This window comes from Trichosurus vulpecula, chromosome 9 (assembly GCF_011100635.1).
Source record: "Trichosurus vulpecula isolate mTriVul1 chromosome 9, mTriVul1.pri, whole genome shotgun sequence".
NCBI classification, from domain to species: Eukaryota; Metazoa; Chordata; class Mammalia; order Diprotodontia; family Phalangeridae; genus Trichosurus; species Trichosurus vulpecula.
The window spans coordinates 185,798,360-185,826,223 of NC_050581.1; the positions used below are offsets into that span (position 1 = coordinate 185,798,360).

Below are 27,864 nucleotides of genomic sequence, written 5' to 3' on the forward strand. Positions count from 1 at the left end.
TCTAAGCTCATTTCCCCAAAACATTCCCTCTCCAGGACACTGGACCAAAAGGAATGTCTATGGCTGATGGCAGTAGCAGCCATACTTCTGGGAGGCAAACAACGTGAGCCGTCATCCCACATGGAGGCCCAAGCACTCCCAAAAACCTCAACCCAACTCCAAACAAGATGGAGAAGCAATGCCTTCTAGTCCCAAGGCTCTAATCCTTCTCTCAAATTCAGAGAGAAATCCCACAGGCCCCAAGCACTTCAGAAGGAGAAAAGGGCCTGGCTTGAGTACTGGCCTAAAGGAGGTTAAGACTCTTCGCTCAAAAGCCAACCTACCAAGGAATGGGATTTGAGAGTTTAACTGGGAATCTCTGATAAGCTCTTGTATGTAGAACATAACACTTTTTTTTTGGTCCAGACTTGTGATATCTGGTTAAGGGAACACACCCACCGAAGAAACTCCCTCTACCAAAACCAATCAGGAACTTACAGTCTTATCTTGGGAGCTGAGAAGGTTTGTAACTTCCCAGGAACACAGCCGGGATGTGTGAGAAGCCGGCCCAAAAGCCAGACCTACCTAAGCAAGAGCAGCTTTCTGTCCACTCAACTTCTGTTTCACCGCACAGACATATAAAGAGAAAAGGAAGAATGGATTGGCTCACCTCTGGGTCCCAGCACCAGCACTTCCAGGGGGGCCAGGCCAGCCTGACTAGTGTCCACGGTGAAGGACTGTGGCACTTTGGCCCTGACTCCTGTCCCCAGGCCAGGGCCCGCAAGCTTGACTTTGCTGGGGTCGATGACATCTTTCACTGGGATCCTGAATGGACTGCCTATAAGAAAACATAAAAATCAGAGGATTACCAAACCCAAACTAGAAGCTGGAAGCCTTGGGTGTTCACTTGGAACAAAAATCCTGTCACACCCTTCTCGCATTTCTTAGGTCAATCCCTCCCACCTCTTTTTTGTACACAAGCATCTTGTGAGGTCTCCCAGGCGAGTTCTGGGCTTTACATCTCACTTCTGACAAAAGCCTGGATCGGAGGCTTCCTTCCTGATGGTGGCAGGGAATCCTGTTCTTTTTATTCTGTGAGGCCAAGGATCCTTCCTCCACATGGTCTTGCTACATAACGGACTGACTCACTTTGACTTTTCCCATGTTCTCTCCCTGTTCTTTGAGATCCTCCACCCCTATTGGACCCCCAACAACTAATGAGGGAGAAGAGAGAACACGGGGGCCATCCTGCAGAAAGAGGGTTCTAGATGAATCCAAACCTCTGCCCCCATACACCTAGGATGCCCCCAAGAACAGGTGATTTTCTCACAACTTAACAAAGCCATCTATGGAAAAGAGCCTCCCCATCAAAAGACAGAATTAGACCCAGAATCTCAGCCACCCCAAAGAGAGGCTACAGCTGACAACTCAATTTGGGAACTAAGTCCCAGCCTTGGCTCACTGTCAATCCAGGCCCAACATGAGCTCCATCCCACAAAGCTAACTTATAGTTAATTGCCATCGGAGCCAGGGCCTGTTTACTCCACAGCCAAACATGTTTAAAACTGAGACTCCACAGGGTAAACAGAAAAGACCTCTCCGAGAAACACGAGCCTCCACTTCCCAACTGGGGCTTGTCTAGAAGTCAGCTTGGGAGAGAGGCATCTGCTTTCTCTATCAAAGGAGATCCCACAGTGATGAATGAAGGCTTAACCACAATCTGCTTTGGGGGGTTACAGAAGCAGAGAAGCCCACGGTTCACTTAAACACCGTGGGTGGGAGAGACAGACACACTAAAGACACACATAAGCTCCCTTGGGGAGGTTATGGTCTCTCGGGGGGACATAAGACCCAACAATGATCATCAGAGCAACTACATGAGAGCCAAAGTGATCTCTGAGGCCTGGAGCAAGTTCATTTTCAGCAGGAGACAGCAGATTTGAGGCCCAGCTTTGTACAGCTATTCACTTGTAAGACTTCTCTTTATGTACTAACAACCAGGTTCAGGAACCTCAAGGGTGGGCCCCAAACACAGAGCTTCTCCTCGTATTTGTGAGCTTAAAACAGATGCCAACCAAGCAGCAGCCAGGGACGAGCCACGACGCTCAAATCCCAGCTTTGCCTCTTGCTAGCTGGGTGACCCAGGGCTATTGGCCTGGCCTTGCTGGCTGAGTCTGAGTCAGTCCTCATCTATAAATGCAGAGGTGGGCCTTCCAGCTATAGGATTTCTTGTCCTACTGTTATCTCTCCACATCTGATCCACCACGGGAGAAATACACACTGCTGTGCTCACCCCATAATTCTCAAGGCTGCCAATATGATAAAAACCTCAAAATCAAAGCTAAACATTTAACACAATCAGTCATAGTCACTAGTGATAGTCACTAGCAACTGGACAAGCATTTGCTGTGGGGCTATATGCCAAACACACTGTTCCAGGCACTATAGGGGGAAGGCAAAGACAAAGATTTAGAAAACAGCCCCCATCCTTGAGAGGCAATTCTAGGGATCAATGCACAGAGTACTGGACTTGGAGTCAGGAAGGCCAAGCTTCAAACCCAGCCCCAGGGTCACTGTGTGACCCTGGGCACCTGGCCTCAGACACCTTACCTTCTAAGGTTGTTGTAAGGATCAAATGAGATAAGGAGTGAGCGTGGGAAGATCTATAAATCTGAAAGGATGATATAAATACTAACCCTTGTTATTCTTACTAGCCAGGGGAGCCACATCAGCTCCCCAGGGTTCCATTATCTCTAGATAGAGGATTCCCAGATCTAGCCAGCCAGCCCTAGTCTCCCTCCTGAGCTCAATCCTGCATCTCTACCATACAGTGGACATTTTTAATTTCATATCCGCCCATCAGCATCGTAAATTCATTATTTTTCTCTCATCTTATTGTTGAGGGCGGATGCCAAATTCCCCCTCCCCCAGGCTCTTCCTTGACCCCTGGCACCCTCACACACCCTTCATAGCCAGTCAACTGCCAAATCCTGTCACTCCTCCCTCCATGCTATCTCTCCCTTCTTTCCACCACTGGAGTCATCATCTCAGTCCTGGCTCTTACCACCTCTCACCTGGATTACATCCTTCAAATGGGTCTCACTGCCTCAAGCCTCTCCCTAACTCAATACATTCTCCACTCAGCCACTGAAGTGGTTTTCCTAAAATGCAAGTCTGACCATGTCACCCTAACCTCACTCAGTAACCTCCACTGGCTCCCTATTACCACTAAGATCAAATATAAAATCCTTGGTTTGGTACTTATGGCTCTTTTATAACCAGACCTCAGCTTACTTTTCCAGACTTCTACCTCTAGGGATGCATGGGACCACAGATTTAGGGCCAGAAAGGACCTCAGGAAGCATCGTGTCCAACCTCATTTTACAGATGAGGAAAATGAAGCACAGAGGTTATGACACTTGCCCAAGGTCACACAACTAAGAAGTATGGGAGATAGAACTTGAACCCAACGTTCTATCCACTGCGCTGGTGCTTTCTCCAGGCATTCCTGAATGGTTCTTCTAGTGGGATTTCTTTGGCTGATCAGTATGACAGTAAACGTAGCCTTAATCAAGGAGCTCTCTCTTTTACAATAAAGTTCCTCTAAGGCCTAAGATAAACTAATTGGATAAGGAGTTAATTGAATATGGGCAACAGCTATCACAGAACAACAATGAAAGGCCACACCCCCACCCAAAATTTCAAATGCGAAATGCTTGCGAGTGTCAGGCTCAGTTTACATCAGATTTCCAGGCCAAAGGAAACACTGTTTGGGGCAAGGCATGAGGATCCTCTTCCCTCAGGAACAGGGTATATTAAAGGAGCTTTGCTGAAGAGTCGGCTGGGGTTTTCAGAGCACAGTCTTGTTTTCATAAAAGAAACTTTGTATTTGGCCTTTCAAAAATATCTGGCTTGATTTCATCTTCAGCAGCCCAGGCTTAGGAGCCAGCCCAATGCACCCTGGGAAGGAGAGGAATGGGGCGGGAGAGCAAGAACAGAGATGGGGATGCTCGAAGAGATAGATGCTAGCCACTCAGAAGTCAATAGAACCAGGAAATAGGCAGGCTGGTGAGAAATCAGCCCATCAGATCAGTAAGGAAGCTTCTTTTCCTTCCTTCCTCTTCTCCCCCATATCCTCTGCCATGCCCCAGATAAGCACCTGGGAACAAGACTGAAGTTAAATCTCTGTTACAGAGCTAAGAGAGAGACTCCCTCTATTTATAGGCACCCCTAACAGGCAGCAACCAACTTGTTGGGCGCCCTCACCCGCTGTCAGCTATAGAAACACCCTGCTTAGGCTTGCTTTCAAATCACATCTTATTCTAACCTTTTTCCAGTGCTCACAGTGAGACAGTAATTTAATTAACTGAACTGTTAGAATCTGTGTTTCTTTAGGTCCTGTAATCTCTGAACTCAAGGACATTTGGTTAACCCAATACAACTAAACTGGAATTCTCTATAAGAACATATCAGAGGAGAGGACCGCAACCACCACAGCCCAACAAACACACCCAAAACAGGAACCCGGGAAGCCTCCTGGAACAGAGGAGCAGCTCCTTAGAGATGCAGCTGCACAGTACGCCATGGAGACCTTGGAAGAGTCTTGACAGACCCAGGCAAAAAAAAAAAAAGCATTTACAATGTTGGCTCAGCATTTCTTTGAACTCAATGCTTTGCTAAACAAAAAGCATCTGCTTTATCCTGTGAACAAAGAACCGAGCCCCAGTGCACTCTTAAAATCAGACACATGTTCCAAGTCATTCTAGAATTGGCCCTCAGAAATGCCCCACCCTCCTTCTCATGACTCAAAAGTGGGGACTTTGGATAGCGAATGCCACACACGCGCGCGCGCACACACACACACACACACCCCATCTGGTGAGTGGGCCTGATTGTTTTCCCCGTTATTAAATGGGGGGCAGGGGGAGGGGGGAAGAATGATCAAGAGACAGAATATTCAGAAACAGCCAATGCCAAAACTTAAATTAAGGAGTGACTTCATGGCCTGTTGTTTCTCCAAGTCCTGCCCAACTCAGACAGAAGCACAAACCAATCCCTCTTACCCGGCACATGCGCATTTCCATAGGTGATATTCACGTCATAATCTCCCGGCACAAAAGGGATGTACTCGGCACTACAGCTGCCATCTTTATTATCTTTGCAACTGATCTTCGACTCGGATGGTCCCTCCACGGTTATTCCAAGGCCCCCAATTCCTGCTCCTCTGAAAAGGAGGCAGGAGGAAAGTCAGTACCCAATTGAGAAGCCTGGGGACGGCAGCCTTTTCTGCCATCACTCCCATTTCTCTACCAACCACAAGGATCCCGAGGGTCTACCTGCTTGGCCATTGTGCCCCCTCCCTCCTTCCAGCGCCACCCCCACCGCCAAGCAGGGAGCATCACTGAAGGGTTCTGCATAACCCACTCTGGCTCATGAGGCTTTACAGAAAACGTCAGGGTCTCTTCCTTGGGGCTAAAGCAGGAGATGTTTTCTCCTTCAGTTCTCAGTACTAAGTCTATTTCTGTAGCAACAAAGATAATCCCCTAAGACCAAAAACCCACACCCTGATTTCTTGGGCTCCTATTGTGTTTTGGAGAGCTCTCAATGGAGGCCTCACAGCTTTCCCCTACCTGGTAACCACAGTGAAGGGATTGGGCTTGTTGGTAAAGCCTTGTTTTAGCCCAGGCCCTTGGGCTTGCACTCGAGATGGGTGGCAGCCTTCAGTGACAGCCACTTGGAAGGGGCTATTGGGCACGGGCACATCATCGTATGTCACGTCCACTGTGTGGAGACCTATTTAAAGAAATACACAGAGATCAAGTTAGGTCCTGAGGAAGATGAGAGAAAAAATCTGTGCCTCCTTCTCAGCAGAGGTAGAGGGAGGTGGCTGGCAGGACTATATGTATGGAACCCACTACATACTGTCACTGATTCATTTTCCTGAACTGCATTCAAAATTTTTTTTTTTTTTTGCTATAAGGTGCTGAGCTACAATGGTAGAAGGAGTTTTCCCACCTGGGAGTTCCCAATATCAATAAAATCATGGTTTCTTTCTCTGTAAGGAATGGTTCTCTGGGTAGGGGATGGGAAAAGGAAATATTCAGAAACAAAGACTGCTTTAAAAATACGTCAACTACTTTTTTTAAGTAATACACCCATTAAGCACAAAAAGGTAGCGCCCAGCAGAGTCAACATTGGGTACTAGCTGGAATAACAGTGGATGTGGATTAGGAAGACCTGTATTCAAACCCCAATCCGGATATTTACTAGATGAACAAAGAGGGGCAATTCACCACCTCTCAAGCCTGGCTTCCTCATCTTAAAAATGTAGATAATAATACCAGGATTACCTGCCTCACAGGCAATTGGGAAATGTTCAATAAAATAGATGAAAATATTATGTGAAACAGATGATGTTAGTTTGTGGTTTTCTATAAGTCAACATTCGGTCTTTGAACTTGACACCACTGGCCTACAGCACCGAAAGGTTAACTGCCTCACCAAGGATCGAGCAGACGATACCTATCAAAGACTGGACTTGAACCCGGGTCTGCTTGGCTCCAAGGCCAGCTCTTTATCCACCCCACCATGACTGTTCCTTTCATCTTTATTATTACTGCTGTCATCACTAATGTTATTATTATTATAAGGCAGTGTGGCTTAATGGATAGCATGGCCTTGGAGCAAGGAAGAGGGAGCCTTGGTTCCTGCCTTTGACACAGAAGGCCTGTGTGTCCACGAGCAAGCCACTTAATCCTTTAGTGTCCCAGGCAACTCTCTAAGGCCAGAGTCTTGAGGAGTTGCCAACCTGCATCAGTGGAGGGAGTTTCTACACCAGAAGTCACAATTCCAGACCAAAAAAATATAGTTATTATTATCACAACCTATTATATTATTTAGCTGAAATGGAAACTAAACAGAAATATAGGCTAAAAATTTTAGAGACAGCACAAAATTCAGCATCCCTCCAGGCCAGGGTTTTGACTCTTCCCAAGAGTCACTTTTCATGTGCTTTCTGGAAAAAATTACTAAATATAAAAAGCCTGGGTCAGAGTCAAAAAATTTTTAAGATCACTGGCAAAAAAAAAAAAAACCAAGACTCATCAGATTTGTTTAAAATGCATAGTTTCATTTTTGTCAGGACTAAAGAAAGCCAGCTCACCTTTTTCAAATGGTGTGAACTCAACATCATAAGTCCCATCTGCATTGTCTTTGAGGAGGTAATCCGTGAAGGCCCCGGAGGGGTTGGCAATGGTGGCTTTAATGTGATCCCCTCCAACCTTGGTAAGCGGGCGGGAATCCACCGTGAAGTTGGTCGTGGCTTCCCGAAACACGTCTGCAGAACAATCATAAAGCCATCAGGCTCTTGTGAAGGAAGAGTCACAAAGAGCAGTTCTAGCTATTGTCAACACACATCTGCATATTTCTGTGTGGCCCAGTGGACTCTGGAGCCTAGGAGACCAGAGTCCAAAGCTGGGATATCCTGGGCAAATGACCGAACTCTCCCAGGAAGCTCCTTGAGACTGAAGCTGCCAAGAAAGCACAAAAAACACTTTGGAAGAAGGAGTTTCCACACTTGGGAATGTCTGGTGTCAATGAAATCCCAGGTCTAACCAGAATGAGGAATGCCAGGTCCCACATCACTGATTAGACAAAGACACCAGTCCCAAAGTCCCCATGGATTGTTGCTGAAAACCATTTGACCCAAGCTGCTTTTTTGCCCAGGAAATCAGATTTTTTAAAAATGTCGTCTGCTTACATCCTAGCCTAAACAAGTGAGCATCTGGTGATGGCTGCATTTCTAGGAGGAGGAATGGAAAGTATCCCCTTACCTTTCCCTTCAATTCCAGGTCCATAGACTTTGATTTTGCTTGTATCTACAGCTGGCTCCACCTTGACCCGGGCAGGGAATGTTGGCACTTGCTCTCCTCCATAATTCAGGCTCAGGGTATACATACCCGCAGCAAGAGGCACGTAGGTCACGGCATAAGTACCATCTTTGTTATTCTGAATGTGGACATCAGCTTTGACCCCAGCATCAGACACAGCTTCCATGCCCAGGACCCCATACCCAGCCTCGGAACAGTCTACATTCAGGATGCCGGCCTCTCCCACTTTCCCACGTTCTAGCCCAGGGCCACTGGCCATGACTCTGGAGGGATCGAAGGGCATCTCGATGTCTGCTTTAAATGGAGAACCAGGAATGTGGACCTCTTCAAACAGGATGTTGACAAAGTATTCGCCGGGTTTCGTTGGAAGGTAAGAGACTGAACAGGTTCCATCTCCATTGTCCGAGCATTCGATTTTGGCTTCACACGGACCTTCTACTGTCAGGCCCAAGCCCCCAGTGCCAGCTCCTTTGGTGTCTATTGTGAACTCAGCAGGCTTGCCCACAAAACCACCTTCAAGTCCAGGGCCATGGGCTTTCACCTACAACGGGGGGAAAAAAGGAAATTATTCTGCTCAAGTCTTGTCAATTCAGGATTAGTCTCACCACACACAAGCTTGAAATTAGCAGGGCGTTCCAGCTCCATCAGACAGCCTCCTAATGGGTCTGGGTTATGGACTCAAGCACACAGAAGAGATCAAGTTTTATAGGCAAAGGCAAAGAAAAACACTATAAATAAATGTCCGTGAGCTGGAACAAATGGCAGGAAAGAAGGACCGCGTCATGATGTCAACATCCAAATTGCCTATTGGCTAAAAACCACAGGGGAAGGTTTGGCCGCTCTCAGTGAGCAAGGTCTTTTTCAACCCCTCTCCTCGACCCCTCCTCTATTCCTTTTTACACGACTTACTAAACCAGACCTCAGAGCCCATGACACTGGAATGTAGGGGTCTGGGGGTGCAGTCAATTAGACAAAACACATCATTTCAAGGCTAGGTCTCTACATAACCACCAGACTAGCTCCCTATAAAATTATTTTTTAATTACAAAGCTTTACATAAAATATCACACAAACTTGTTTTGAAATAAGACATATTTTGCAAAGGTTATTTTTGGTGCCTAGAATGGCACTGCTTCTTAGTTACTCCGTTTTCCATTTGTCCATTTATTCTCATTAACTTTTCTTATATAGTCAGAATCAAGGACTCTTCCTTTTGTTTGCTTTCCATTATGGGAAAAGACCTCAGTGATCATCCGGCCTAAGCCACTGTTACTATAGCCAACGAGCAAGTGGTATTTGATAAAAGTTGTTTACTTGATAAAAGTCCTTCCAGATTTCCTTACATTACTCATATGTTTTCACTTTCATTATATTATAACATTAACCCACAGCAATTTATTTAACCAATTCCCTACCGCTGGACATTCAGGTTGCTTTCAGTTTTTTATAATTATATATAATTCTACTATAGCTATCTTTGCTTCTTTAAAATAAAAGACCTCGATTTGCTATCATAAAAGTATATTATTCCCAATAATGCCATCATCTAGGTCAAAGGCATGGGTGTTTTTTGTCATTTTTGCTTTCTATGATGACTTCCACGGAAGACGATCTTGACAAGGTTTTCCTGCAGATTTCCTTTACCTCATCCTCTGCAACAGATGTTGACACATAAGTTAGAATAGCTTTTGCTTCTGCTCATTCATCAAGAATACTCGCATTCTATGAAATGCAAAGGAATGGAGGTTTGGCAAAGATGGAAAAAAATGGGAATAATCAATGTTGGAGGGATTGTGCCCAAGGCTAGGATGCTAAATACACTATTGGTGGAGCTGCAAGCTGGTCCAAACATTCCAAGAAAGCAACTTGAAATTAAGGTTTTAAAAAAAGTAAGTCACAGGATTAAAACATATTATTACTTTTGTTGAGAACTCATCTGTCAGGAATTTTCCTTTACTGTTTGTTCAGCAGAATCTAATTAAGGATTTCTGCTGATAAATCTTGAAGGTCTTTTTCATTCAAATACACATGACTGTGTTTGAGGTTTGTGGATCCTATGTTTTCTTTGCCATGACTAAGAAAAGTGATAACGGGCCACAGTAAGGTATTTTTCTTTCTTGACACTTGGAAGAGTTCTGTCCTTGTAATGCTGTAACTCTGAGCCTTAAAGAACTATAAGTGTGATTTCTTTGTGGACCACTCCCCTCCAGTGTTGTTTGAGCATGTCTACCTGGAAATGTGGTGGTTTTTTTGTTTTTTTTTTAAATTTATTTTTTATTTTTAGTTTACAATACTCAGTTCTACAAGTGTTTGAGTTCCAAATTTTCTCTCCCCTCCTCCCCTCAAGACAGCATGCAATTGACTACTGCATCTTGTGTGTTAACCTATTCCACTGATCCACCGCTCTATTTTAATAGATATATAATTAGGTCCTTGAATGGAGCGTCTAACCTTTTTTTTTTCTCCTTATTGGCCTAGGATTCCGATTAATCTAATGTTTGTGCCTTTCGCTCTGTATTCTAAATCCCATAATTTGGTACAAATGGACATTAGTTGCCTTTTAAGTCAGATTACATCCTGGGCTTTTTCTTTTATTTCTGTTATTTACCGATCTTGGATTGTCTTTCTTGCTTTTTGCCTCATTTATTGATATTTTCATGTACTTGAATATTATTTTGGATTTTCTCTAATTTCTCCAATTAACTCTCATTTTATTGAATATTAAGTGAATTTTTAATGTCCTCTCAATTTATTTAGTATCTTGTTAAAGATAGCAAAGTATAGTAAAGAGAAGACGAAATCCAGAGTCAGAATGGTCTGGGCCAAAAAATAAATAAATAAAAGTAAAAAATCAAAGAAATAAATAAATAAAAGAATGGCCTGGGTTCAAGTCCTTCCTCAGATGCATAATGATCATGTGACCCTTTGGTACCATCTTGGAGCCTCAGAAAAAAGTTGGTTAATATCCTGGCACCTCCAGCAACTCACTAAGGCAGCCAGCTGCAAGAAGCTTGGTGCTGGGTATTGGGAGAGGGAATTTCCTCACTAGGAGCTCCAAACAACTAGAAGATAAGAGATCTGAATATATGTAAATATAATTCTGTAGTCTAACTTATCCTTTGGTATCTCTTCTAACAACTGAAACACTGCCGACATTCCAACATCCATTTCTCAAAAAATTTCTGCTGAACCTCAAGTTTTGACAAACTATTTTTGGGTCATTTTTCCCCCCAAAAAACTTGGCTCCTTTTCCCCTTCAGGGGTCACAGCAGTAGAGTAATAGTGATATGCATCACCTTGGCAGTAGGGGCAAGTCTTAGAATAGGGATGTGAAATGTGGTCTCCTTAAGGACCATGGGAACTCTTGTGCTATGAACTACGAGCTAGAATTTGAAGCCATGGAGATGAACAGTCATCCCAACTGGTGCGGGAAGCCAGGGAGGTGTGTAATTAGTCCCTGTGGTTGCTGGTCTTCAGATCCATGGTCACACCGATGCCCATTCCACGGAACCCACAGGCTGCAACTGGCCTGGTCACTGGGCAGGGATTGAAGGCCAGGGTCAATAAACAAGTCTGAATCCTGTCTCAGACAGTCATTTGCTGTGTAAGCTCTCTGGGCCTCACTTTCCCCCATGTGTAAAGTTGGATAATAATAGCATCTATTCTCATAGAGTTGAATTGCTTGTTTGTTGTTGTCATTCAGTTAGCTTAGTCATGTCTGACTCTTCGTGACCTCATTTGGGTTGTTTTGGTTTTTTGGTTTGTTTTTTTTTGGCAAAGATACTGGAGTGCTTTGCCATTTCCTTTTCCAGCTCATTTTACAGATGAGAAACTGAGGCAAACAGGGTAAAGTGACTTGCCCAGGGTCACACAGCTAGTGCTATGTAAATGCTGATAGTACCAAGTAGTCTGTATTTTGTCTGTGCTAGAGGCGCTTCTCATCAGCTTGGACCAGCCGGAAGGGCTAGAGGAAGGGCCTGGGCAGGTGGGATGGTGGCAGATAGGCCCGGGGGTAGCATGACAGCCAAAGGAGACAGGCTCAACTGCAGTGAGTGCCATGATTGAATCTCTCCTGCTCCAGTGAATTTTCCTTTACCACCCCACCCTCACCTTTCTCCTATTCTTTTTTATTGTATGGGGGTGGGAGGAGGGGGAAGGAAGCACAGCTTCCATGTCTTTGAGGGGATTAGGGTAAAGGCGGTCCCCTATGACCCAAATACCACCATATAGGAAGCCAGTTGGCTTTTCATGGCCTCCAAAGTCAACTTTCCCTTTTAGTCACCAATGACAGAGAAAAGCAATGTTATAAAATGCAAAACCAGTTTAGACCAAAATTAATGCTCTCTGTACACGAGTCAGAATCCTGGAGACCCAGAAGTAATGAAAGAGGAGAAGGAGAGGACCCAAACTGCAGAAAAATCCATGTCTCCCAACCAGGAAGGGACAGGAGAGTCCTTTACCTTTGAAGGATCCGGGGGCAGAGAGGCTTCCACAGTAAAGGGACTGCCCGGAATGGGGTTCCCATCGTAACTCACATCCACAGCGTACAGGCCTTCCTCCTTGGGGATGTACTTGGTGGTGCTGTAGTCCTTGCCAGGGACCGCAGCCACCAGGCACGGTACCATCTGTCGAGAAGGGCTTAAAATGGTCACGTCCAGTTTGCCCTGCCCTCCGGCTCCTTTGGTGTCCACCATGAACTCCTGGTCCTTCCCAACTTCCACTCCTAGAAGCAGAGAAACAGGATGGGAAAGGGAAGTTTACAGAGACATCACCACCACTGGGACACTTTGATGGGTCTCAAAAGGAAGCACTTCCAGAGGTCACACCTGGGGCAAGAAGGGAGATCCGGGATGGATGGACACACACACACACACACACACACACACACACACAATTAAGAAAAATCCTTAGCACAGCTCCTATTGTACAACTTATAGAAGGCTGCCTAAACTGAGGGGTCAGGAGGCCCATGCAGGTCACAGAGCAGGTATGTCAGACCAGGTCTTACTGGGTTCAAAGGTCAGCTCCCTGTCCACTACACCAGGCTGTCACCAAAGAACACAGTTAGGACTAGACAAATTTTGGAAGAAACTCCAGATGGGTCATACCCTTAATCCTATTCGGTGGGAGCCTCCACTTTTCTGGAGGGAGGGCATCTAGACCTGTAACTTTAACTACATAGGGAACTCCCAACCCCAAAACTCCCTGACCACCCCATCCACCCCAATGCAGAACAGCAGAACATCTGATTCCCATATCCACACCAGAAATGTCATATCCATCTACACTTAGTACCTCATGAAGGCAATGCTCTCCCTTCTGTCTTGCATCTCATAGGAATCCCTAGTGTCATCTCTTGACAAAAGGTGCCTCCTAATCCCCAGAGGGGTTAACACTCTCCCTGTGCTCCTGAAAGGGCTCTCTGCTCTTTCCTTAATTTTGTTTTCCCTTCAATAAAATGTAGACTACTTGAGGGCAGGGACCATTTTATTTTTTATCTTGGTCACCCCAGTGGTTAGCACAGTGCCTAGAACAAGGCAGGGGCTCAATAAACACTCGGTGAATCGGATCTTGAGGAGTGGCCCGGGGCACCAAGAGGTTATAACTGACCACTAGTCCCACCGCTAGAGTCGTGTGTCAGAAGCAGGCCTTGAACCCAGGTCTGACCCCAAAGTCCACCCTGTGTCCAAAGAACCTTCCATCTCCCTCGGATCAATGACACGTAACAGTCAACAGTAGACAAGGGCTAAGCCTAGAAGAGAAAGGGGATTTATAAACGGGGCACAGAGCAAAGCAGATTCTGGGAAACAAATGGCTGTCTGGGAGGCCTGATGGCTTTACTGCGAGACTTGTCATTTGGCCAAATATCTTTGGTGCTATTTTTGTCAAATAGGCAAAGTGCTCTCCACAAAGGGAAGCAGTGAGGTGACCGGCACCCGCCCCAGAGCAGGGTGAAAAGCTGCCTGCATCGCCAAACCAAACACTCTCAAACAGGTAAATAAACAGGCGGAGGACATATTTCAGAGCTACATCTTCGCCCCGCTTGGCCAAAACATGACTTTCTAGTGAGCATGCTGCCTTCCTCTAGAGGAGCTGAATCCGCACTCAGAACTTGCCAGCTGTCACCAGAGAGGTCAGGACTATCAGAGGAAAGCAGGCTCTTACTCGCCAGCATTCATCATGGCTAGATTAGAGCCTGGAGTGACCAGCAACAACTTTCCCAGGTGAAGGAGCCGCTGGACAAGAATGGTACATGCCATGACTGGCCTTAAATGTCCTAAGAGCATCATCTCTGTGGCATCTGAACCCTTGTTCCAGGCAGAAAATGAAGGGGCAAAATGGAACTGAGGGTCTACTGTGGCCTCCTCTTTCCCTGAGCTCTGGAAAGCTCTTGGAGGCCAGTGAGCTTGATGATCTAAGCTTCACTGTTGGTTTTTCACAACAGGACATAGGGCACTTCCAGGGAGGAAAGTGCCCTCCCCAATGCAGATCAGCACCTGCTTGGGGGCTTGTAGTCTTTGAGAAAGGGTTCTTTAATATCTTTGTATCACGGCCCCCTCTGGAAGTCTGGGGAAGCCCAAAGACTCCTTTTCTCAGAATTAGGTTGTAAAATACATAAGGGCCGTAGAATCACAAAAAAAACGAATTCCACTGAAATACAGTGATCAAAAGACAATGATTAAAGACAACTTCATGGACCAGAGGCTAAGAAGCCACATCCTGAGAACTGCCTAGAGGATGGAGAAGTTAAGCCTGGTGCCCGACCAAGGCCACACACCCAGGGCTGGGGCAGACCTTGACTCTAGCCTGGTTCCTTCTACAAGGCCGCAGCTGCCCCTTTCTGTGTCCTTTCCAACGTGGCAGCTGTTGTGCCTAAATGGGCCATTCATCAATTTAATGCAGCATGCATTTATTAAGCACCTATGGCATGTAAGGTCATGCAGCTAGTTGTGTGCCAGAAGCAGCCTGGCTCCATGGGGTGTGGAGGAGGGGAACAGTGGGCATGGCAGTAGAGGGGAGGACCAGACACATACTTTGGGCAGAAAAGGTGCTTCCTCTTTATTTGTTGAACTGAAGAGAGATCTCTTCCTTCAGTCAATAAGCCTTAGATAGGCAGAAGAGAATAGGATCTTAGATGAAGAGCTGGGGGAAGCTTTGAAGCCATGAGATCCCAGATCCCCATTTTCCAGGGGAGCAAACAGAAGCAGAAAAGGGTTAAGTGACTTGCCCAGAGTCACATAGCCTCGAAGTATCTGAGCCTGAATTTGAATTCAAGTCTTTCTGACTCCAAACCACTACAGCTTAGCAGTTTACATTTTATTCCAGAGACTGTATAGAGCATCACACTGAAGGTTACTTAGCACTTAAGAAGGCTATCTTGACAGCTAAAATGGAGATGAATTAGAAAAGGGAAAACCCTCCACTTAGGAGGCCACTACCATCACCATGGAGCCAGGGGATGAGGGCCCAGACCAGGGTGGGGGCAGTGGGAGAGATGCTGTGGAAGAAGAATCAATGGGACTTAAAGTGACCATGAGAACAGGGAACCAGGGACAGGGATGCATCGGAGAGGGTTCTACAACCTCAGACCCAGTCGAGGGTGAGGACGGTGACCCCTACCCCACCTCACTACAGAAATAGGGGCATTTGGAAGAGGGGAGGGGGCAGGGAGAGAGAACGGCTTCTGCTGAACCAAATAATATGTACCCCAAAGGCGCTCTCTAAAAGTCAGCTATTCTAATCATGATCTTCTGATCAATCAGGGGAGCTGCTTGTCACGGCTTGGCAGACCTTCCCGATGTCTAGTCTCAGGGAGCCCCCTTGCCCACACTTACGGTTCTCCAGCCCATTGAGCTTTATCTTGCTCAAATCCAAAGGGGCAGCAACCTCCACCACAAAGGGGCTTTTGGGAATCGGATCTCCACCGTAGGTCACCAGGACTTGTGTGCTGCCCTGAAACAGACAAAAACAGGGCGCCATTCAAAAAACCTGTCAGACCCTGGCCCACTGACACATTACCCAAGCCTGGCCCTTTCTATCCTCCCAACATCATGCACTACCGAACCCTGTGTGGGGCTGAGACGGCAGCCTGGTCACACCAACTCCGGCTTGGGAGGAGGTGATGGGGCTGATACCCAGAGGGTATAAAACAGAAGTTAAAGATCCTAGTGGCTGCCTCATTGAACAGGGAGCAGAGGTTAGCCAGGAAAGAAGAACGTGGCTGTAAGCCACCCTGAGACAACCACGTGTCGCGTCTGAGCTCTGTCTCCAGGAAACAAGGTGAAGTGTGAGAAAGGCAGGCCACCATGAGCCCCGGCCAGCGGCCTCTGGTTGAAGACTCCATGGCGTCTGAGCTGAGTAGGCTCTCTGTCCTCCCCGGTACCAGCTCCACGTCAGCTGAACACAATATTTGCTTACTTCCCCATCTCTGGGTGGTTTTACTACCCATCACTCCCACCCCCACCAAGTGGGCTGATGCTTGAAGGAAAGTCCACTGCCCCCAGCAGAAGGTGGTCGGCTAGGCTGGCTCTCAGAGGCGTGTGTGTGTGTGTGTGTGTGTGTGTGTGTGTGTGTGTGTGTGTGTGTGAGAGAGAGAGAGAGAGAGAGAGAGAGAGAGAGAAACCTGAACAAAATCTGCAGACAAGAAAGGCACAGGGAAGTGGGAAGGAGGATAAACATTTCCCCTGTAACCTGACAGTCCTCAGGAGAGCTCAGGCCTCACTGATGAAGCCTCAGAACAGTAGCAGTTTAGAAGAACGCAAAGCCCCTTTCCAACTGCCCCCAAGCAGAATGAATATTTCTTGATAAAACACACTTCTAAGTCAGACTTTCTAAAACTTTGTGCAAACCACGAAATCAGAAAGTTCTCAAGATAAAACCCTAAACCAGAAGAGACCTCAGAAGTCAATTTGATCCAACAGCCTCATTTTAGAGATAAGGCTCCCTGAGACTCAGGGAGAGGGACCAATGTGACTGGGAGGGCACAGCTAGTGATGGGCACAGCGGGATTTGAACACAAAGCCTTCAACTCCTAATCACTCAGCTGTAGGATCCTGCTATTTCCTTTTATTTTATTTTCGGAGGCAAACAGGGTGAAGTGACTTGCCCAGGGTCACAGAGCTAGGAAATGCCTGAGGCTAGATTTGAACTCAGGTCCTCCTGACTCCAGGGCTGGTGCTCTAGCCGGGTCACCTGCTGTTTCTTGATATTGCCAGGAAGCATGTTACAAGAGCCCTGATTTTAACTACAGTTAGTTAAATTTCCCAGCACTTCCTGTTTCCTTGTTTTCCATAAGTCCCTCAAAGTCTCTCAAAGTTCCCAGAATGCTTCCCCTCACCTAAGGGTACAGGAGCTTACCAAAGGCTAAGCTGCTGGTCTATTCTCCATTAGGTATCCAAACTAACAAAAGCATCCTGGTCTTGTCATCTCCCACAAATACCACAGACAAAAATTCTCCAGCCCTTTCCCCCAACAGCCAACAATAAAAGTTAATTTAACTAAAAAAAAAAAAAACCCTATATTTTTCTCTTCCTACAAGAAAATGCATTTGGATTTTTGGACAGAAATGAAATTATCCTGAGGAAGTAAGTGCTTCTGCCAGAGGTCAAAGGTTGCACACATACATTCAAAGGGCTTTAGAAAAAAGAAGGGAAAGGGTGAAAACTGCCTACAAATATTCATGGCATCAAGAAACAACAGAGTAGCTATAAAGTAAGAAGATGAGAAAGAGCTGAGAGGCCAGGAGTTGGTAGCAAACAAAATCCAAGAAAGATATCAGTAGGAAGACTCTGAACGTCTGAACGCAAAGGTACAGTCAAGCTGAATTAGGCCTAACACAAAGAGGCAATTTTGAACTCACGGGCATCACTGAGAGTTAGTGAGATAAGACCCATGACTGGAATGTGGCTTGGGAGGGACATGACCTGTTCAGACCTGTTCAGAGGAAACAGGATGGGCAAAAAGAATAGAGGAGCAGCATTTGATAAGAACATAGCCTCGTGTGGGGGAAACCAGAGGCATGGTGAGAAACATCTAGGTGAAAGATCAGTAGAGGCAGAAAGAGAAGCCATCTTGTCATCAGACTATACTACAGACCACTGGGACAGAAGGAGGATGAAATAGATGCATTTGTGAAACAGAGCAGAGAAGCATGATATAGCAGTGATAGGGCCCTTCCATTATCCAGATATCTGCCCAACTTCTCTCTCTTGGTTAGAAGCCGAGGAGTTAATAACTTATTGATTTGCCTTAATGATAGAGTCATCCTCCAAAAGGTGGAAGAACCAACAAAGAGAAAGTCTATTCTGTATCAGAATCTCACTAGCAAGAAAGAAAGATCATTGCTAGGGATGATGATGATGGGAACCTTTCTTCATAGACTGTATGATAAAGGAGAGGAAAGCTAAACTGAATCTGCCATGCATGCTAGACTTTGGGGGAACAGATTTCAAAGAGTTCAAAGGAAAGAAGAGCAGAATGATATGGACTAAAATTTTATATGAGAAAATCAGCACAAGAGGGATGGCAAGCCATCAAGAATGAAATTCTGAGGACACAGGAGAAATAATTGGTAGCTGCCTGAAAAGCCTGGTGGGGATGCATAGGGAACTCTCCGAAGTAAGAAAGAACTTCAAAAGATATTTACAAAGATGAAAGCCAAGAGACAAAGGAAAAATACAAAAGGATGGAATGGTCTGGTAAGCATGATTCCAGGAGCGCAGTGACTCCAAAACAAGCTGTAGCTGGCAGAGGGTGTTCAAGCCTATAGTGAGGAGAAGTGGAAGACTAAAGAAAGGACAGGACTTCTCCATCGGTTGGATAGCGGTCAACAAATTGGGCAGAGCTGTTGATTCTGGTTTTTCTTGTCTGCCAAAGAGAAGGACCTTTGCAATGAAAATGACAGAACAAAAATGGTGAATAGGAAACTGGGTCCCCAGATCAGCATAGAGCTATTGTAAGAGAAGCCTTAAATGAAGCCTTGAGGTGGCTAGGGGGCGCCATAGCGCACAGAGGGCTGGCCCTGCAGTCAGGAAGACTCATCTGCATGAGTTCAAATGCGGCCTCTGACACATATTACCCACGTGACCCTGGGCAAGTCATTTAACCCTCTTTGCCTCAGTTTCTTCATCTGTAAAATGAGCTGGAGAAGACAATAGCAAACCACTTCAGTATCTTTGCCAAGAAAACCCCAAATGGGGTCATGACTGAATACAACTGAACAATAACAAATATGAAGCCCGCCCAGAGTTCCTGAAAGAACTGGTTTATATGCTCAAGGATGAGCCAGAAAACAGGGCAAAAGAAGGGCAAATGGGCAGATTTTCAAGGAAGGAATGGGAAGCATCTGCAAATGGTAGGACAGTAAAACATGGGGGGTCCTTGGCAAAATTCCACAATAGGTCATTCAAGAGAGGAATGGCTAGCAAACATATAGGGAAGGAATGAAAAGAACAGGTCAGAAAGAACCAACTCTGCTTCTTTGTGTGATAAGATTGCTGAACTGGACAATGGGACAATTCTACGTGAATGTGTATTTATGAGTGTATGTAAAGCACGCATGTGTGTGTGTCAGCATGTATGTGTTACATGTATATATGTATGTCTGTGTGTCTGTAAAGATGTGTGCATGTGTGGTTGTATGTATGCCTGCATGTAGCATGGAGAGAAGGTGTATATGAATCATAGCACGTGTGCATGCATATAGAGATTGTCATGTGTATATGTATCTATGTAGAAATGTATGTGTGATCGCATTATATGTGCACATACGTACGGAGAGATGCATGATGGTACGCACTATACACACTATGTATTAGAGATGCATGTGTGTGCCCATTACACACTGTCCCTGCTTTCCTCTTCAGGTACCGGCTGGACTCAACATCCTCCGAGGGTCCTTCTAACTCAGACTCCTTGATGCCCAGCAAGTCTTGCCTCGTTACATGTGCCACAAGTAAGGCTTGACTTTTCTGCCTTGCAGGGATTTGCCAATTCTTTCAATGCAGGAACATCAAATATGAAGAATTAACTTTGCCTAAAATAAAACTACAAAGGGCTACCTGAAGGTGGAGAATAGAACTTGGGGTCTTTTCTGCCTGAACTTTGAGTTTAAGTTGATTGTGCTGAAGACAGCCAAGAAATGGGTTCGCTTATTTTATTTTAAATTTTATTTATGTGAATACATGTGTGTATATATGTATGTACATGTGTATATGTATATAAAATAAAGCAGCCATCACTAGCCTATTTGATAAAGGCGTCTCTAAAGCAGCAATCATTTGGGATTATGAGAATTTTCTTATTCCCTCAAGTCTCCCAACAGTTTGCTAATACTCTGTAAGACACCAGTTTGTCATGCTGAGCCAAAGACAGTGGCCAGAGGTCAGACCCAGGGACTTCCTAGATAATCCCAAAGGACCAGACAGGGCAGCCAATCCCAAAGGACCAGACAGGGCAGCCTTAGTTTCCCTCTTTCTGGCGTGTTCACTGGCTTTGGGAGATGGAGATAGTGGGTAGGCAAGAGCTATATCCTCAGGATTCTCGGGGACTCCAGCCAGAGGCAACCAGAGTCGAGAGGACACAGCAAAGACCAAGCCAGTCTGGTTGGTATGGTAGCCAGCATTCCCCTGAGCCTTCCGGGGCAGAGCTCTTCCAAACAAGAGGCCTCCACAGTGGCCATTCGGGGCCAAGCAGGCCTCACCCAACCTAACTGCCTCATGCTGCAAGCTACGTGAGACCAGAGAAGAAACCATGGATTGGAAAAGACAAATAAATTCCTCTTCAGGAGGTCCTGGAGATCATCAGAGGACCCCTTCATTGTCAGGCTAATGAAAACAGCCTACGAGAGAACATCTGCCAACGGCTTCTGCAGCCTTCCAAATGCACCAAGGGAGGAGAGCCCAGGGCCGTCCAGCTCCTGAGTGGACGTCGGCAAACAGACCACAGCGAGCCATCTGCCCTCCGGCTGCTGGAGAAGGGGCACAGGACAGAGCCCGAGGACAGCCCGCTGGCAGAGCAGTGAGCACATTCTCTGCCTTCTGGGAGAGCATTCACCCTCAGCCAAGACACACCCACAGCCACATAGCAGCTGGAGCAGCCACATTTCTGGAAAGGGAGGCTGTGTTATTCCCTGAAAGCCGGCCTGAAAGGTGTGCCAGTGGGTGTGACACCCTCCCAACAAGTCACATACCGACTCAGGAAGCCCACAGCGGGGGTGGGAGAAGCAGGGCTTGCTGGGAGCAGCCTCCAGAGTAGGGCTTCTTAACCCTCTGTGGGCCATGGACCGCTTGGGCAGTCACTCTGGGGAAGCCTATGGATCCCTTCTTGGAGTCACATTTTTAAATGCACAAAATAAAGTACGTAGGACTACAAGGAAGACAATTATGTTGAAATACAGTAAAAAAAAAAAAATGTTTTTTTTTTTTAAGTTCGCAAACCCCAGCTAAGAACCCTGGCTCTAGGTCATGACTACGCCCAAAAGAACAGGTCACAAAAAGACAAATCTAGCTTCATCCAAAGGAGTTAAAAGGATATGGATTATTCTATAATGTGCATTAGCATGACCCGCCTCACCCCGCCAGGATAACCAAACGTACACTCCAGCCTAGCAGAGAACCCCATTCTCTTGCAGCAGGGAAATTTTCAGAGTCACCCAGATCATTCAGGAAAATCACTTCCAGGTGACATCATCTGTCTGAGCCTTGGATTCCTTTTCATAAAAAAAAGATAGAAGTTGGACAGGATGACCCAGGAAGATTCTTCTGGCTCTCCATCGGTTATTCTAGGCTTGACCCCCAAGTCACACACCAAATGAGTGCAGAGAGCCATAGGTCCCCTCTAGGTTCTTACATGCCATCCCAAAGCTTTTATAAACAGAAGGCAGGGTGATTCCGTGGGAAGAGCCCTGCAAAGGGCCCATGTTCAAACTCCATTTCTGACACTACCTCCATGAACTGTGGGCAAAGATTTTGTCTCCCTGGGCCCCTTTTTCCTTTTCTGTAAAATCTGAGAGTTGGAACTAGGTGCCTGTGAGGGCCCTTCCAGCTCAGGGCTTATGATCTTATAAACCCACGTGCAAGACCCTCCATGAGTCCCATCCTCCTCAGTAAAGCCAAGAGGTGGGACTAGATGGTCTCCGAAGTCTCTTTTGCTTCCAGGTTTATGAGATAACTAGAACTGGCTCCTACGTTTAAGTTCCCAGCACCCAAACCGCTTGACCTTAAGGTAACTTTCCAACAGGCAGGTATCTGCCTCATTCTCGGTCACCTCAGATCTTGTGCAATGAGACCCATGATCCTGGCCTCGATGCCCAATGACATGTTGCTGCGAGAAAGAGTGCTGGGCTGTAAAATGCTTTTAGTACTTGGAGAGTTAACATTCCATCAGATCCTCCCTTAAAGGAGCCTGTCTCAGGGAAACTCAGACTCTGAATGTGAAATTGGTTGGCACCTTGTCCATAAGGGCCAGTGCTATTTCAATGCCTGCTTGGATACAAAACACCAGCGCAGCGGCTCTCACCGCATCAATGGGCTGAGATCTGAGCTCTAGAGACAGGCTCCCCGAGGTCCGCATGAAAACAAAAATAGCATCGTACACAATGAACCGACACACCAACCCAGGCCAGACAAATGCTCCCCAGTCTGGGACTAGGTATCTTCTCTGAACACAAAAAAGCAAAAACAAAACCAAAAACCTCCAGAACAAGGTTAGCCTCACCGGCATGTTTTCCCTTGGGTCTGGACTATTTTCATCGAAGGCCTCCTCACTGTGAGCTGTGAGGGCAATTGTCAACATTTCCCAGACAAGGATGGAACAAAGCAAGAGAACTTTACAGTCTGTTAAAGGTCAGATGCTTCCCAACATTGCCCAGGGACCCACGAAATCCATTCACGTTTAAACACAAAAATGGTCTTTTGGCAAGGGGCTGGCCCTATTACCGTAGCCAGAGGAGAAAGACACGCACCTGTTGGACCGGTGTGTATTTCACTGTGTGGGAATAGTCATAGTTGTCGATGATATCCAGGTCCCGGACGGCAACCCCAGCCTGGGGACCGCTAAACTGTACATCTAGCGGAGCTTTCCCAGCCCCCTTGGTAAAGACGGTGAAGTGAGTCGGTTTTCCATTTTCCACCCCTAGAAAGAAACACTTTGAAGTCAGAAGATGGGCAGTCCACCCTCCCGAGGAACTGGTCTAACAGGTCTATCTGAGAGTCACTGCCATGGGGCTTCATGGTCTTGGCTCCGCTAGCCTGAGACTATTCCATCTTTCCCCATCTGGAAAGGTGCCATGATATAAGTGCTTCCTATTTCTAAAGCAACATCGTTGATACAAGATCTATTTTTTGTAGAGATAAGCCATCACCCACGCTTTATTTTTTTTAATTAAATAAGCATGCCAATTTTCATCTCCAAATGCTTTGCAGAAACTACTTGTGGGAGGGTCACCGTACCTGCCCTGCTGAGCCCGGGGCCCTCTGCTCTGACTTTGCTGGCATCATGCGAAGGATCGACTTTGACGCGGAAAGGACTGGCAGGGATTTCCTGAAACACAAACAGGTTTTTAACAGAAAGCCTACCAGATTGATACCAAATGGATCTAGACTTCCCTCTGTTGAAGTCAGATCTGATACTTCCAAGAACTGTGGATGGTTTTGTTTATTGATTACCAGGTATCCACAAGCATCTCCACATTAGGAGACCCTGGGATACAGTGGGGTAGGGGCTGCCAATTTCAGCAAAGCCTCTGTGTTGGTACCATAGCTGTATGCTCAAGTTCTCTCCCTCCCTCTCCCCGCTCCCCTTCTCCCCATATTCTCTCTCTCTCTCTCTGTCCAGAGATATGATTTCACAAACATAGGGAATTCTTAGTGAGGAAACCCCCTCTGCCATTGCCGATTAACATGTATCCTGCACCTTGATGGCTGGGGTCAATGAGAAGCCCGGTGACTTGCCTAGGGTCACACAGTCAGGACCCTTCAGAAGTGGGATTTGAACTTTTGGATTTCCTGACTCTGAAGTTCACTACAATATACTGTCCTACTCTCACTGACTGGGGGAAATCATTTGACTTTTCTAGGCCTTGGTTTCCTCATCTGTTTAAGAAAATGAAAGGCAGGGGGAGAAGGATTGGATCCCAAGATAATCATGATTCTTCCAGTTTAAACATTCTATGATTGAGAGTCTCTGTGTCCTGGCGGATAGAGAACTGATCCCAAAGTCAGGAAGACACAGATTCAGGTCCCACCCCTGGTTTTCTGATACCAGACCAGTCACAGAAACCTCTCCCAGACAAGCCTTAAAGGCCATAACTTGCAGAGCTGATACCCATCTGCAATGGCAGGGAGTTTCTTCAATGGGAACTCCATATACCAGTGAAATCCTAGGGTCAGACCACGCTAACTTCCCCCTCCCCTGACTAATAAATGAATAGGGACTATCCCTCCACATATTCAGTTTTTTTTGCATGAAGCTTTCACCATTTTAACGAAAATTTTATTCAATTCAAACATGTAAATGAATCATCAGTACCCATCTATTTTTAGTAAAGGACAATTTGTAAATGGACAAGCACCAACTCTGAATGAGCTGCTAATCTCCATTAGAAGAAGAGCTTGTAATGCTCTATGGAATCACATCTTCAGAAAGATTCTAGCAGATTGTTCTTGGGAGAAGAGGTTCCAAGAGACACTGCTGAGTGAAAGCCGGGAGCAGACCGCAAATGTAACCCCAAAAACTTGGAATAAGGAAGAAATGGAAACAAAACGATAAAAACCGCCCCCAGGGCAGAGGTTTGAGACCTATATTATAAAGGGGAGGGGCAACCACCAGCAGAAGTTGCAAGGGCACCATTTTTCCCCAAAAAATCTCTCTCCAGGCAGGCTAGAGAGAGCTAGTCCAGATAATTTGGCCACACTGAACCCAGAACAGTTACCACCCATGCAGACTCTTCCCCAGAGAGACTCTTGACCTTGTAATTGTTTTTTGCTGCCTCTTCATGTTCACCCCTTTTATTTATACTGCTCCTTCTAAAGAGACTTCAAAATGTCTTCCCTTACTACTGGTTATTGAGAAACAAAAGTGTCTCTCTTTCTGAAAGGGCATTTTAAACCCACCAGACCATCCCCAGGGAAGGAGGCTTGGATCCTGTAGTGACCTTCTCACAAGCTAAGCACTGGGCTTTAAAGAAGAGATTTGAATGAATATTTCTTCAAATCCTATCCACAGAGAAAACGAGTTTTGTGGCTATCCGTGGGGAAAACGAGTTTTGTGGCTAATTCTGATAAAATGAGAAAGCAGTGTTATACTGTCAAACAAACCAAAAGCTAAGGAAGATTGAGAGTTGGAAGAGGAAAAGCACACGGACTGGGAGCCAGGCCCTGCTCAGCCCTTTGTGCTGCCAAACCAGGAGGTGATGGGTTGGTTTGTCAGCACCTGTCCAATCAAGCCACACCCCCTGCGTTGAGTGCCAGCTGAAGCAGCTGGTAACCATCTCCCTGGCCTCCCTGCCTCCCCCTGGAGCTTTTCTGGACCCACTGACAAACCTGAGAGGCAAAGAGAACTTTGATGGTATATCTGCCAGGAGCAGGGGGTGCATATTTCACTGTAAATGTGTCATTGGCATTGTGAATGATGTCAAAGTCCACGTCTTCCTCATCCACGCTCAGAACTCCAGCATCACATTTAATGCCAACGCTGACATCACCTGAAACAAGTCATTGGATTAACGCCCGTTAAAAGAAGGGCATGTTACAAAGAGTCTCGCATCAATCATGTCCTCCCTAAGGTTCCCAGGAACCCCATGGGAATTTCAGCTACCAACATGCAAGAGTGCAAAGTGGCAGCTTGGGTCTGGATAGGTTTTGTTGTTTACTTGGCTAGGACATTAATGAGCAGATAGATATTAGGAAGAATGATGATTTTCCTTTAGTTCAGCTTTCAGTTTCAAGTTAGCTTTCCTTCAGAGACTGTTTCTATCAAGAGTCAACACCTGGTCAACACTTAGCAACGAGGGCCATTCCCTAAGAGTGATAATAGCCAATAATAGTTTGATCAAGCGCTCTCACCTTCCCCTGCCTCTGTACAATCGACAGTGAAGTGAGTGGGCTCATTGGCTTTCAGACCACTTCTCTCCACACCAGGACCAAACACTTTGACCTTCTGAGGGTGGCTCCCTTGACCAACACCAACCTAGAGACAAAATTCAAATTCATGAGGCCATTGAAATCAAGTGAAGGTCTTCCTCATCGCTCAAAACCTACCGCAACACACTTTAGCTCACTCTTAAGTCAAATCACAACCACTGGTCTCTACTGGCACCTGGGTATCTGCTTAATTATCTGTCCCAGCCCACAACTTGCCCAATCCTGAAGGCTGCATCAGTTACCCACCCTGTAGGGGCTTTTGGGGACATTCACTCCTCCCCACACGACTGAAATTGTATGTTTTATTGGCTTCAGTGGCGTGTAACAACAGGCGTAGGTCCCGTCCATCTTGGCCTTCATCTGAATCTCAATGGGACTGCCTTCTCCATCCTGAAAACAATTATCAAGACCTTAGCAAGGAAGTACAAGCCATCCTCTTATTAAGGAAAAGAGAGAGTGAACAGACTACTTTTAAGAGAGCTGATTCATGAAATTGCCTGGACACTTTTTAAAGCCAAAGGGAAAGATAACACTACTCACCAGCTCCTGTCCCCAGTGCCTGCTCTTACATCTTGGGGTCATTACAAATGGGTAGAGGGTTGACAGTTTCCTCTGTTTCCTCAAGTTACAACCACTTGGTTCCAATTTCCTCTCCCAACTTCTACTATCTTCTTTCCTCCCAAAACCTAGTTTTGCTTTGCTGGAAAAGTCCTGGGGATCCCTGGGACTAGCCAGTCTTGAAGAGGTAAAGAGACCCATTTGGTACATGTCAGCTATGAGATGCAGTCCCTGATCAGAGGGACGGGGGTCAGAGCTGGGAGAATGTGTTACCACCTTTCATCTCCAGTCATGTTAGTGCTGTGGTTTAGAAAAAAATCTACCTAGTGTCATCAGACCCAAAGTACCTTTATTTGGTCAACTGGCTTTTATGAAGTGTCTCCTATCCCCAGACAGCAATGACACCCAGATATCAGACCTACAGGAACTTACCTGAGCATAGATCTTCAAGGGTGCCTTCCCAGCATCCTTAGGATCAACAGTAAATTCTGCCAAGTTGTTGACAATACACCCAGTCTTCTCTAATCCTGGACCATAGGCTTGAACCTGGGAGTAAGAGGAGATAATGATTATCCTCCTGTGACATCCAGAAAAAAGAGGATGAGTCAAATTAAATCCCAATAAGAAGCAGGGGGAAAATGAGGAACCTTCTCTTAAGTAATCAAGAAATGAAAAAAAAAAAACACCGTACAAAAGAAAAAAAATATGATGTTCCCAGTACAGTGCCTGGCACACAGGAGGTGCTTAATAAGTGCTTACTGGCAGACTGATTATGAGAAGATGAGATTCTAACACTGGCACTTTCCCCTGTACCAGCATATGTGTTAACTGAAGGGAAAGCAACTAGCCTTCACTGGGGAGATAAAGATACCTCTCTACCTAAAATGGGTTGAAAACCGACCCACAGCCTGAACCCTAATCAAAAGGGACAGAGGGTGCTGGTCACAGGCAACTGGGACAAGAGTGACCTTCCATCTCAGCATCACCATTACTGCTTTAAGAGTCAGAACCCAAACCTCAGAGAACATTCTACAGGGTTGGCAGTTGGGGGGAGTGGGGGAAGGGGGGGGTCTAAGGGGAAGGGGACCAAGGAGGAAGGAGAGAGAATGAAGCCAATAGTTGCTTGGCTGAGATGGTAGGCACAAGCCTGGCTTGAGCCCAGCCTGTCCAGGAAAGTGGTTTGTTTCCTGTTAGCCTTCTCATTCAGTCTCATCAACCTGTTCCATAGACCACATGGTAATCAAGTTACATGTGTTTTCCATCTATAATGCCACCTTCTATACATAACCGTTCCAGCT

At 46.1% G+C, this 27,864-nt stretch overlaps 1 protein-coding gene across 6 annotated transcripts in view; it reads right to left on the reverse strand.

The window, feature by feature from the left end:
- Window positions 1–27,864, reverse strand: part of FLNB (filamin B) — a 158,920-nt gene that overhangs the window by 40,740 nt on the left and 90,316 nt on the right. For all 6 annotated transcript variants that reach the window (XM_036739515.1, XM_036739514.1, XM_036739513.1 and 3 more), the window contains exons 13-25: window positions 26,999–27,112; window positions 26,255–26,398; window positions 25,931–26,054; window positions 25,409–25,569; window positions 23,318–23,408; window positions 22,831–23,000; window positions 15,704–15,821; window positions 12,329–12,591; window positions 7,812–8,409; window positions 7,142–7,315; window positions 5,610–5,772; window positions 5,043–5,203; window positions 650–817 (exon numbers count right to left, since the gene is read on the reverse strand). In XM_036739515.1, the coding sequence (XP_036595410.1) occupies window positions 650–817; window positions 5,043–5,203; window positions 5,610–5,772; window positions 7,142–7,315; window positions 7,812–8,409; window positions 12,329–12,591; window positions 15,704–15,821; window positions 22,831–23,000; window positions 23,318–23,408; window positions 25,409–25,569; window positions 25,931–26,054; window positions 26,255–26,398; window positions 26,999–27,112 (2,449 nt within the window). The remainder of the gene's footprint in view (window positions 1–649; window positions 818–5,042; window positions 5,204–5,609; window positions 5,773–7,141; window positions 7,316–7,811; window positions 8,410–12,328; window positions 12,592–15,703; window positions 15,822–22,830; window positions 23,001–23,317; window positions 23,409–25,408; window positions 25,570–25,930; window positions 26,055–26,254; window positions 26,399–26,998; window positions 27,113–27,864) is intronic.